At 39.4% G+C, this 12976-nt stretch overlaps 1 protein-coding gene across 3 annotated transcripts in view; it reads right to left on the reverse strand.

Annotated features, from left to right (window-relative positions):
- Positions 1-12976, reverse strand: part of Cul4b (cullin 4B) — a 93196-nt gene that overhangs the window by 54908 nt on the left and 25312 nt on the right. For all 3 annotated transcript variants that reach the window (XM_071606577.1, XM_071606576.1, XM_071606578.1), the window contains exon 3: positions 407-489. In XM_071606577.1, coding sequence (XP_071462678.1) covers positions 407-473 — 67 coding nt within the window. In that variant the 5' untranslated portion in view covers positions 474-489. The remainder of the gene's footprint in view (positions 1-406; positions 490-12976) is intronic.

Here is a 12976-nt window from a genome sequence, read left to right on the forward strand (position 1 = left end):
AAATAGTAGAATTTGTTTGAGGAAAAGATATATTTAAAATTTTGACTGCCATGACACCTGTTAGAAATATTGTCCCAATATGTAATCTCATCTTCTGAATTAATGTTTATTGCTCCACACCCTTAGCAACACTAAATTTTATCAAACTTGAGTTTGCCAAAATGTTACATGACTTCATTCTCATTGTAAAACAAGAATAACTCATTGTAAAACAAGAAGTGCCCTCTTGACCACCATTGCCTCATGCCAATTTTTTCTGGAGAAATTTACTTCCACCTTGCTATGTTTGTTTCACTGTGCTTGATCTTCTTAGGTATAATTTCTTTATAATTTACTTATGCTTCCTAAACCTATTGTCAACAATTATTTACATTTAACTCTAAGCTTTACTAGCCAATTTACTCACCATTGCCTTCTGAGTGTGCCCGATCCTCATTCATTTCTCCTGATTCAGATGAGTGAGACATCTTCATCTTCTATCTTTTAGGGCTATGTTAGAAAACAGAGAATTCACTTTTGGAGCAATCCTCTCCCACATATCTAAATGGTTTTATGGATTCATTGACTAATTTCTGAACAAACTGATTGCTAATCACACTCCTCTCTTTTACCCCTTCTAATTATACTGCCATGTTTGTTTTGGTGCCAGGGATTGAACTCAGGGGCACTCAACCACTGAGCCACATCCACAGCCCTTTTTTACATTCTCATCGTTGCTAAGCGCCTTGCTGTTGCGAAGGGTGGCTGGAACTCAGGATCCTCCTGCCTCAGCCTCACTGAGCTGTTGGGAGCTTGTGCCACAGCAACTGGTGGGTTTTTGTTTTTTGTTTGTTTAGTACTGTGGATTGAGCCCTGGCATGCTTAATCACTGAGCCATATCCCCAGACCTTTTTACATTTTATTTAGAGACAGGGTCTCTCGCTGAGTTGCTAAGGTTGGCTTTGTACTTCCGATCCTCCAGCCCCTCCGGAGCTGTTGGGAGCGTGTGCTGTAGCAACCGGTGGTTTTTGTTGTTGTTGTTGTTTGTTTGTTTGTTTGTTTTTAGTACTGGGGATTGTACCTAGGGACGCTGAATCCCTGAGCGACAACCCCATCCCTTTTTACATTTTATTTAGAGACAGGGTTTTACTGATTTGCTAAGCGCCTCTCCAGTTGCTAAGGAAGGCTTTGTACTCAGGATCCTCCAGGCTCAGCCTACTGAGCTTAGAGCCACAGCAACCAGCGTGGGTTTTTTTTGTTTTTTTTTTTTAACAACTGGGGATTGTACATACACAGGGGCGCTTAACCACTGAGCCAGATCCCCAGCCCTTTTCACATTTTATTTAGAGACAGGGTCTCAATGAGTTACTTAGGGGCCTCGCTAAATTACTGAGGCTGGGGCCTTGAACACAGGATCCTCCTGCCTTAGTCTCCTATGCCCTTAGTTTCCTGAGCCGTTGGGATTAAAGGCAGTCGCCACCACCCCCAGCACTATTCCTATATTTTTCATCTTCCATTTGAAGCTAATCAGGGAAAGAAAATACATTGTTCAGACTAATATCTAAGTCAGAAGCCTGAAATGATATTTCAAATTACAATGGCTTGAATGCCCCAAACACCAAACAAACAAACAAATTGACTTCCCTCAAAGTGTCCTCCAGCTATTTATCCGGGTTATCTAAAATATCATCTCATATGAAAGCTGAACCAGGTCTCCAAATTTGTTTTATGCCAAACTCTTCAAGTCACAGTACCATGGTTAAGGGGCCTTCTGTGATCACTTTCCCGCCATAAGTAATTACAATCGATTCTAATACGCTTTTCCCTTCACATCACAGGTGAGTAAAGCCTATATTTTTTAACATACCTCTTCTAAATATTTGGGAACAATGAAATTTAGTACAACAAAGAGAACATGAGAATAACACGGCTTCCCTTAGTTTTGTGGCCCAAAACCAGGCCTATCTTCAGGAAGTTTCTAAATGATAACCCTCCCCACATTTCACAATCTCAGAAAGGTGGTTTGGCTCACTCTCACCTCAGGAATTTGTTGTTTTGTTCCATCTAACGTCCGATCCCTTCAATTAAACCAGAGGTTTGAAGAGACCTTCCAACAAGAAGCTGATACCTAATGCCCTTTGTTCTAGTCCCGCCCACCGAAGCCAACCAGTTAAGAGACTTTTAGATGATTGACAGCAGATCTGACCAATCCTCGCAGGGGAATAACCAGTTGGCTCGCAGCTTGGCCAACAAAAGCATACAATAAAAACTCAAAAAGATTTAATAGCGAAAAAAAAGAAAGAAAAAAAAAAGATTTAATAGCAATATACTTCCCAGAGCCTATGGCAAGTCGACTAGTAAGCCAAGGTTGTTCTGTGCTGACTGGCACAGTTCCTAAGCTGGCATTACTGAGGAGGGGTGGACTCTATTACTGTGAGGTGGGGGCTGAAGTAATGAAAGTTCTCTGACACCACCCCAGGAGGGGGAGGGGCATCAGGCTCACTAAGTGGTCTCCACTGAGGGGTTGGGGGAACACAAATGGGAGTCTCATTATGGATTGCCAAGGGTGAAAGTCTAGGGTTGGGGGACACAAAGGGTAGTCTCATTAGAGACTGCCAAGAGTGAAAATCTAGGCTCCCCACTAGGCCACTGCAGGCATTGGTGAATTATTTCCCTGGTACTTGGCTTCAGTAGATCAATTAAAATTAGAATTCTGTGTTGCTAGGTTGCTCCTTTCTACTCCTTTGTCTAGAAGGAGAATTTCGTTGCAACTTTATTTGTGCCGCTGGTGTTTCACATATCACTCTTGTGAATGGGATATAATATTTCTGGTTTTGTTTCTGTTATACTAGAAAAAGAGAAATCTATTGGAATTAATAATAGAATGATAACTGTAAAAGGGTTTTGGGTATACTGATGTTCACTTTGATGTTTTCGAATGCTTGAAAAATTTTATTAATAAAGCTGGAAAATGAGGGCTGGGGTTGTGGCTCAGTGGTAGAGTGTTTGCCTAACATGTGTGAGACACTGGGTTGGATTCTCAACACCACATACAAATAAATAACATAAAGGTCCATCAACAACTAAAAAATATTAAAAATTAAAAAATAAAAAGCTGGAAAATGAAACAAAAAGAGAGGGGCTATTTTATAATACTTCAAAAGATACCTCAAAAAAGAAAAAAATGAAAGCTATGGGAATCTGTATATTTATCTGACACCCAGCTTCTGTTACAACGCTTTTTTTGCAAGTGACAGAAACCCAAGTTGAATAAACTTAACAGGAAAATGCAGTTGACTGATTTATGTAATTGGGAAGGTCAGGACAGATTGCAGATGCAACTGGATCCAGGGACTCAAATACTCTCTAGGTTCTCCATCTCTTCTTTCATCTCAACTTCTCTCTTGTGTTGCCTCATTCTCTAAGAGTCTTCTATTTGGTAGAGACACAACATGGCTTCTAACTGCTCTGAGGTAACATCCTTATAGTTCAAGATTGAGGGAGGGAGGGAGGGAGAGAAAGAGAGAGAGAGAGAGAGAGAGAGAGAGAGAGAGAGAGAGAGAGAGAGAGAGAGAGAGAGAAACACTACTTCTCTACCTCTGCTTTGGAAAATTCCAAGGAAAGTCTTATGTCTCCTGTCTGGTTCTCATGCCTACCCTTTGAAACTGCCACTGGGTCCAGCAAGGTTTCATATTATGATATGATATATCCATTGCAGGTTAGGTGTTTTGCCCTGAAGAGTAGGGGAGATTGATTGCCTGTTCCATCAGGACTATATCAGAAGGACAGTGAAGTAGGGGCAGAAAAATCAAAGGAAGAAGAGAACTATTGCTAGAAGCAGAGAGGAAGGAATGCTGAGTAAATACAAACAACAGATATCCACCACATAGACTTAGTTTTAATGTTTTGGAGTTGCATTTCTTAGATTCTGAATGCATATAATCATATCATCTGCAAATAATTGCATTTTTTTTTCTTTTAGACTTACATAGTGTATTTCATTTCTTTGTCTTATTATATTTCAGAACCTTCATAACACTATAGTGGACATCTATCTGTGCCTTATTTCTGAATTTCAGGAGAAATGACATTATTACAATCCTTGAAGATGGCCTCTTGATACCCTTTATTATGTTTAGAAAGTATTTTTCTTTATTTTGTCATTGGTACCAGGAATTGAACCCAGTGGTACTTAACCAGTGAGCCACATCCCAAAAGTCCTTTTTATATTTTATTTAGAGACAGGGTCTCACTGAGTTGCCTAGGGCCTCACTAACTTGCTGAGACTGGCTTTGAATTCAGATCCTCTTGCCTCAGCCTTATGAGTCAGTGGGAATTATAAATGTGCACCCACTGTGTCTGGCTAGAAAATATTTTTCTATTCCCATTGTACTTAAGAGTTTTTAATGGAATAATCAGTGGCATTTGTTTTTGGTGCTATAGTTTGAATCCAGGTCCTCTCACATGCTAAACACCTACTGATTGATTGACAGATAAATTAAAATTTTTGAGCTGGGGGTATATCTCAGTGGTAGAGCATGTGCTTTGACTGTACAAGGCACTGGGTTCAATAACTATCACCCCTATTTTTTTTTCATAAAAGGAAAGTGAAGTCCAGAAATTTACAAAAAACAAACAAACAAAAACCAAAAAAAAAAAACATAAAGAAAATGAAAAACTCTAATACTGAGTCTAACTTCCATGAAACTAGGAGAAAAATCTTACCTGAAAGCACAACTTATGAAGATGGAAAGCTGACAGGAAGCTGAATGAGAGTAGCTAACACCAGTAAAAGCACTAACAACTGTAATCCCAGTGATTCGAGAGGCTAAGGCAGGAGGATTGCCAGTTCAAAGCCAGCCTCAGAAACTTAGTGAGACCCTATGCAACTTAGGGAGACCCTGGCTTTAAATAAAAAAAAAAAAAATAAAAGCACTGGGGATGTAGTTCAGCAGCAAAGTGTCCTTGGGTTCAATCCCTAATAGCCAACAAAACATTCCTGCCATCCACTCATTGTACAACCAAGCCCATCCCCTCTCACAGGTACACAGAATTTCCAGTCAGGTATTTGGTGCCTTATTTTAAAAATAAACTAATCACCAAGGACTTCAGCCAATTCAAGGGAAGTTTCAGCATGAAAGCCAGAGGCTACCCCATTCCCCCCCACCAAAAAAAAAGAAAAGAAAAGAAAAGAAAAGGGGAACTTGGAGAAAATAGGCAGTGAAGGGAACAGACTGAAATAAAAACCCACTGTGCTTCTATTCCAATAAGCTTACTCAGAGAAATAAGTAACTGTTTTATTTGTAAAACATGAAACATGAGTGAGAAAAGGCCTGCATAAAGACATACCAATGTGAAATTTCAGGATACTAGAGTTAAAGGAAAGACCTTAAAAGCTTCCAGGGGTGGAAAAAAAATAAAAGGTTCCATATAAGGAATCAGGACTAGGAATGACATTGGCCTTCTCAAAAGAAATCAGGAACCCACTTGAATCAAATATGATTCAAATATGGAATATGATATGTCAAGAAATTTGTAATGTTTTGAACAACCAACAATAAAAAATTAAAAAAAAAAAAGAAATCAGGAGCTGGGCGTGGTGGCACATGCCTATCATCCCAGTGGCTCAGGAGGTTGAGGAAGGTGGATTGTGAGTTCAAAGCCAGCCTCAGCAATGGAGAGGCACTAAGCAACTCAGTGAGACCTTGTCTCTAAATAAAATACAAAATAGGGCTGGGGATGTGGCTCAGTGAACAAGTGCCCCCTGAGTTCAATCCCCAGTACCAAGAAAAAAAAAAAAAAAAAAGAAATCAGTAACACTGAAAGACAATGCCTTCAAAATTTGTAGTAAATGTAATTTTCAACATATGATTCTATATTCAGTTAACCTATCAATTGATTATTAGGGTAAAATAAATACATTTTCAGACACACAGTGCTCAATTTTTTTTCCTCCCAAGTGCTGGGGAGTGATATTGGCCAAATTATGTTATATATTGTGTGTTGCATACATATATGAATGTGTAACAAAAAAATCTTATCAGTATGTGCCAATAAAAATGTGAGAAAAAGAAAAAAAAACTTTAATAATTTTTTTTCTCCTATGCATACACTCTCAGGAAGTAACTAGAGGGCATGTTCCACTAAAACTAGAGAGTAAACCAAGAAAGAGGAAGCATGGGAGAAGATCTGACTTAGGAGATGAGAGTAGGAGGACAGAGGGCTCTGAGAAAAAAATGGAACTGTCAGATTATCTATTATTTTAACTTCATATAAAACCATATTGAGGGGCTGGGGATGTGGCTCAAGTGGTAGCGTGCTCGCCTGGCATGCATGCAGCCCGGGTTCGATCCTCAGCACCACATACAAACAAGGATGTTGTGTCCGCCGAGAATTAAAAAATAAATATTAAAAAAAATTCTCTCTCTCTCTCTCTCTCTCTAAAAAAAAAAAAAAAAAAAACATATTGAGCTAACTGTGATGGTGCAGTCCTGTAATCCCAGCAACTCTGGAGGCTGAGGCAGGAGGATCACGAATTCAAAGCCAGCCTCAGCAATTTAGCAAGGTCCTAAGGACTTAGTGAGACCCTGTCTCTAAATAAAAAAAATAAAAAGGGGCTGGGATATGGCTCAGTGGTTAAACACCCTTGGGTTTAATCCCTGGTACCAAATATATATATATATATATATATATATATATATATATATGTATGTATTGGATAGTTTGGGAAGATTTAGTCATAGGTACAAATAGGACTGCTGTGTGTAATTGTACATGACTTTAAAGAGGATCATAAAAATCTAAATAGCCAGGTGTGGTGGTGCACACCTATAATCCCAGCAATTCCAGAGGCTGAGGCAGGAGGATACTGAGTTCAAAGCCAGCCGCAGCAACTTAGTGAGGCCCTGAGCAACTGTCTCTAATAAAATATAAAAAAGGGCTGGGAATGTGGCTCAGCTGTTAAGCATTCCTGAATTTAATCCTTGGTACCAAAAAAAAAAAAAAAAAGTTTTTCTTTTCTAAGTAAATAGAAAGGAGAAACAATGATTAAACCAAGGAAAAGGAAACATTTAAAAAAGGAAAGAAAATGTAGCTATGTATAGTGGCACATACACATAATCCCAGCTACTCTAGAAGCTAAGGCAGAAAGATACCAAGTGTGAGGCTAGCCTCTCTAATTTAGTGAGACCTTGTCTCAAAATAAAAAATAAAATGTGCTGGGGGGTATAACTTGGTGTTTGCCTAGCATGTGTAAGGCCCTGGGGGCCAGGAAAGTAACAGAATTTTATGTAAAATGTGTCTTGGTGTGTTAATTGGGAACTAAAACAAGTTACAGCCCAATGTCTATTGAATAATCCCATTTTTTTGCTTTAAAAGTATAAATAAGACAAGCATTTGTCTTTTGGTGAATGGCCCAGATGGGCCACTGGGATAAGTTGGGGTGGGCATGTGTAAGGTTGTATTCTTGCAAGGTGGATAGAGGCCTTGTCTCTGGTTATTAAAGATAATTCCTGGAGAGGCCTAGTGGAGGTTGATGATTGCTGAGGGATGTTGGTGTCATTTGCATTAAAGAACGCTGTTCAGCCAGGCGTGGCGTTGCAAGCCTGTAATCTAGGCAGCTCAGGAGGCTGAGACAGGAGGATTGCAAGTTCAAAGTCAGCCTCAGTAATTTAACAAGGCCCTAAGCAACTCAGCGAGTTTTCTCTAAATAAAATACAAAAAAAGGGCTGGGGTGTGGCTCAGTATTTAAGTGCCCCTGGGTTCAATCCCCAGTACCAACCAACCAACAAAGTAAAAAAAAAAAAAAAAAAAAAGAACTCTCTTATTGTTGCCCAGAGTGACTCTATTAGAAGCCTGCATGAGAAGGCCCTAATTTTTTAAAATATTTTTTAGTTGTTGATGAAATTATTTATTTATTTATTTACATCTCTTGCTGAGAATTGAACCCAGTGCCTCATACATGCCAGGCAAGCACTCTATTACTGAGCCACAACCCCAGCCCCAAGGCCCTAATTTTTAATTAATTAGTTTCTTTTTTATGTACTGGAGATTGATCCCTGGAGTTATTTACTACTGAACTATATCCCCAGCTATTTTTATTTTTTAGTTTGAGACAGTCTCACTAAGTTCTTGAGGCTGGCCTCAAACTTGCAATCCTGCTGCCTCAGCCTCCTGAGACACTGGGATTATAGGCATGTGCCACTGTGTCCCATGGGTCTAGTCCTTAAAACCCAATTTCCCTGATTGTTGGAAGGATGGTCTTAGGATGCTCTGCAAGGGCTTAGCGAGGTCAGTGGCCTCTCTTTTTGTGTGGTGAATGGTGGGCAGCAAAGGTTGTGATCTTAGGAGGCCTACTTTGTACTTTAGCAAAGTCTCTCTGAGCTGCAGTCTGCCCTCTTGTAACAGGGATTCATTGATGTTTTGACTATATCCCTTGTGTTTTTTTTTTTCTTTTTCCCAGTCTTCTTTCCCCTAAACTTCTCCTCCCCTGATCTACTTTTTCCCCTTGATCTTCTTTTCCCTATACTTCTTTTCCCTGATCTTCTCCTTCCTGATGTCTTCTCCCTAAGCTTATTTTTTTTTTTTCTGAATCACCTCTATAAAATCCCCCTGTTCCTGCCAATGGGCAGAAGCCCCATGTTTCTCATTTGCTAGCAAAGCAATACACCTTCTTTTTCTTTTTTCTCAAATCCATGTCCTCATTACTGCATTGGCATTGGGGACGAGGACTGAGCTTTCGGCAACACTCTCAGCCCTACACAAGGGGTGTTTGTAGGGGAATGAAATTTAGCCTATACTCTGCTGGTCAACCAAGCCTTTAGCTCTAATTCAGAGATGCCATTGTCAACATAAAAAGGCAAGTTTAAAAAAAAAAAATAACTGGCCACCCAAAGGAATACCTTTCTCTAATTTACCTACCCTAAGATGGGGGGAACTATGTATTTATGTTTTGCAAAGTTTCTGCTCTGAGGGTCATGCACTTTTCTAATTTGCCCCAAGGGGCCTTATGTTCTAACTGCAGATTTGGCTCTCAGAAGCACTGATATATAGATACTAGATTTCTAAGTAAGAAGAGTCCTTTATCAGAAGTCCTATAATCAGGTGACACTGGATTTCCCCTTTGCTCTCTTTCTTTTTTTTGGAGTAAGGGAGGGTGCTGGGGATGGAATCCAGGGCCTTGTGCATGCTAGGCAAGTGTTCTACCCAAGTGCTATACCCTTGACCTCAAATCACTTTCCTCCTTTGTGAGCCCTGGCCAGTGTCCTTGACACAGGCAAATCAAAATAAGAAAATTACTTTGTCAGATTAGATTAAGATGGCAGTATAAACACTTGTAACTTTGTTCCCATCCTACCCACCCCCCAAATCCCTTAAAATATCAGAAAAACAAAATGAACAAGAATGGTATCATCTAAGGAAAGTGTACCAGCAGCCATCCAGAAAGTATAAAGAATACCTTGAGGATAGAAATCAGATGGAATTATATTGATGAGAGGAGGAGGATTTCAGTCCAAAACCTACAAGAACAAATCACTGGAGCAAATCCAGAGAAAACCAAATCTCAGAATGAATAAATGCAAAGATCAAGGGACCCCTATAGATAATTAAAGAATTGCATTCAGAAAAGAAAGGCCACTTGGGTGCCTCTGTGACTGCCCTGCCCCACCTTCCCCCAACTGATTCTAGAATTTCACACTAAAGAAAGTAAAATATTTCCTTTCCAAAGTTTGCTAGTGTGAGTGTAGGATCCTAGGGAAAAAAAATAACAAACTTCAATAAAATCTGGACATAGCAGAAAATGTAGGGGAAAAAATAGACACAATTTTGACCAGAAGAGAAATATACTGAAGTCCTCCCACTGCCACAGTAGTTATTTGGGCAATTTGCAGGGAGGGAAGGGACTGGCTTTTCTGTCTCCTCTGTATCCACCCACTTTAAAGTGAAGTCTCACTGGTCAACACATTCAATCCACTTACACAAAGCTCTCTCCCTGAGCAGACAGGCCAGTCCAGGAACACAGGCTGACAGAACTGCAGAGGGAACTAGGCAAGTTATGTTTGCTCATCAATTTGTCCCTTCTTCACTAATAGGCACAGTCAACAAAGGATTTCCAGAAATATGTAGAGAAAATCTACAGCACAAAAGAGAAGGACAAAACTAATAAGTAGAACAGTTGACCCTGCATGGGGAAAAGGCACTGGGGTGAAGAAGTGAAATGATGGGAGGAACAAAACTCTTGATTTCCCAATTCTAATTTTCAGACAGATTCACAACACATTTCACATATATTCAGGACCTCTAGTAACTGCTCAAGTATTTATTACTGCAAAATAAAAAAAATGAATCTGGAGACAGGCATGGTTGCACATGCCTGCAATCCCAGTGGCTCTGGAGGCTGAAGCAGGAGGATCACGAGTTCAAAGCCAGCCTCAGCAATTTAGCAAGGCCCTAAGCAACTCAGTGAGACTCTGTCTCTAAATACATACATACATACATACATACATACATACATACATAGGGCCGGAGATGTGGCTCAGAGGTGGAGCACCTCTGGGTTCAAACCCTGGTACCAAAAAAAAAAAATCTGAAAGGAGAAACATGGAACTTGAGAAATAGTGGTGAGCAAAGAAACAGTAAAACTTTGAATTATACAAATGCTAGCAAAAGAAGTAATGTTTGAATTGGACAAAAATATAATTCAGAGCCAAAAATTATATGAAAAAAGATAAGTGGATATTTAATATTCATAAAAAGCATAATATGCCATCAAAAACATGTTGTAAACTTTTATGCATACAACAACATGACTTAGAGACATATAAAACAAAGTCTATTAGAAATACCAGGAAATCCAGGTGCAGTGGTAAACAACAAAACCCCAGAAATTCAATTTAGGCAGGAGGATCACAAGTTCAAGGCTAGCCGCAGCAACTTAGTGAGGCCCTAAGCAATTTAGTGAGACCTTGTCTCAAAATACAAATGTGAAGGGCTGGGGATATAGCTCAGTTGGTATAGTACTTGTCTCACAGGCACAATGTTCTGGGTTCAATTCCCTGCACCACCAAAATAAAATAAAATAAAAAGGGTTGAGGATGTATGTCATTAGTAGAGCACCCCTGTGTTTAATGTTTCAGAAATTAAAAAATGGTGCCACTTACTGAGTTAAGGAACACTGCAAGAGGACCAGATTATGGGTTTGGGTTTAGTTTTGGGGAGAAGAGAAAGAGTTTGCTTGCTTGCTTTCTTTTCTTTTCTTTTCTTTTTTTTTTTTTGGTACTGGGGATTGAACTCAGGGGCACTCAACCACTGTGCCACATCCCCAGCCCTATTTTGTATTTTATTTAGAGACAGGGTCTCACTGAGTTGTTTCACACCTCACTTTTGCTGAGGCTGGCTTTGAACTCCTGCCTCAGCCTCTCGAGCCACTGGCATTACAGGTGTGCACCACCGTGCCCGACAAGAGTTTGCTTTCCAATATGTTCAATTTGAGAAAGTTTTGAGACATCTAACAGGAAGTATGTATTAGTGTTCTCTAAAGGATCAGAACCAACAGGAGATAGATATATGTAATATATATATATATATATATATATATATATATATATATATATATATATACACACATATATATGTATATATGTTGTAAAAAGGTATTTCTTAGATTGGCTCACAGGATCAGAAGCCAGATGATTCCATTGTGTCTATATACAGAATGGAGGGCCAAAGAACAAGTAACTGCTCAGTCCATGAAGCTGGAGCCTCAGAAGAAGGACCGATAAGGCAGCCTCAGTCTGGGATTGAAGGCCTGGAAACTCCCTGGGGAATCATGGGTCAGAGTGTGCTTTGGAAGAGTGAAGGAGCTAAGGGTCAATGTCCTTGAGTGATCACAGCAGCAATTGAGAGGAATCCAGCTCATATCTTTGTTGATTTCCTCCTTCTCCCACCTTTTGTTCCATCCAGGCCTCTAGCCTATTAAACTGTGTCATCCATATTCAGGGCAGGTCTTGCCCCTCAGTTTGCCTTCCCACATGCCAATCATTTCTGGAACCATGGACACACTCAATAGTTGCTTAATCTTATGCATCTCAATACAATCAAGTTGACAATCCAGATTAACCAGTACAAGTCCACCCTTTGTTAATTTATTTATTTATGTTTAGAGAGAGAGAGAGAGAGAGAATTTTTTTAATATTTATTTTTTATTTTATTTTTTTAAAACTACAACACTTTTTTTTAAAGAGAGAGAGAGAGAGAGAGAGAGAGAGAGAGAGAGAGAGAGAGAGAGAGAATTTTTTAATATTTATTTTTTAGTTTTCGGCGGACACAACATCTTTGTTTGTATGTGGTGCTGAGGATCGAACCCCGGCCGCACGCATGCCAGGTGAGTGCGCCACCGCTTGAGCCACATCCCCAGCCCTACCCTTTGTTAATTTAACAATAATAAGCGGTCCTCCTACTTTAGCCTCCCCATTTTCTGGGATTACATGTATGGGTCACTGCATCCAGCCCAAAATGATTTTTTAAAATCCTACTTAATATCCTAATAAGTGTCAGTTATGTTGGCACACACCTTAATCCCAGGAACTCAGGAGGCTGAGGTGGGAGAATTGCATATCTGAAGCCAGTTTCAGCAACTTAGCAAGGACCTAAGCAACTTTTTAAAAATTTAATTCTACATAAAAAAATAAAGAGGACTGGCAATGTGCCTCAGTGATTGAGAACCCTTGGGTTCATTCAATCCCTAGTACCAAAAAAAAAAAAAAACAAAAAACTTAACATGATATAACTGTCCTTTGTACAACCAAAAATATACTAATTCATTCCCCAAAATAGGAGGCAAAACTTAAATGATGCCTTACTCTTAAATAGTATAACTAATGCATTAAATACTATAATGTCTATTCGATATCACTTTACTGATATTAAGTTAATCAATATTATGTTATATGATAAAGGAATAAGAGGAAACAAACATATCCACTTAACACATGTATAT

The sequence above is a fragment of the Marmota flaviventris genome, chromosome X, assembly GCF_047511675.1.
Source record: "Marmota flaviventris isolate mMarFla1 chromosome X, mMarFla1.hap1, whole genome shotgun sequence".
NCBI lineage: Eukaryota > Metazoa > Chordata > Mammalia > Rodentia > Sciuridae > Marmota > Marmota flaviventris.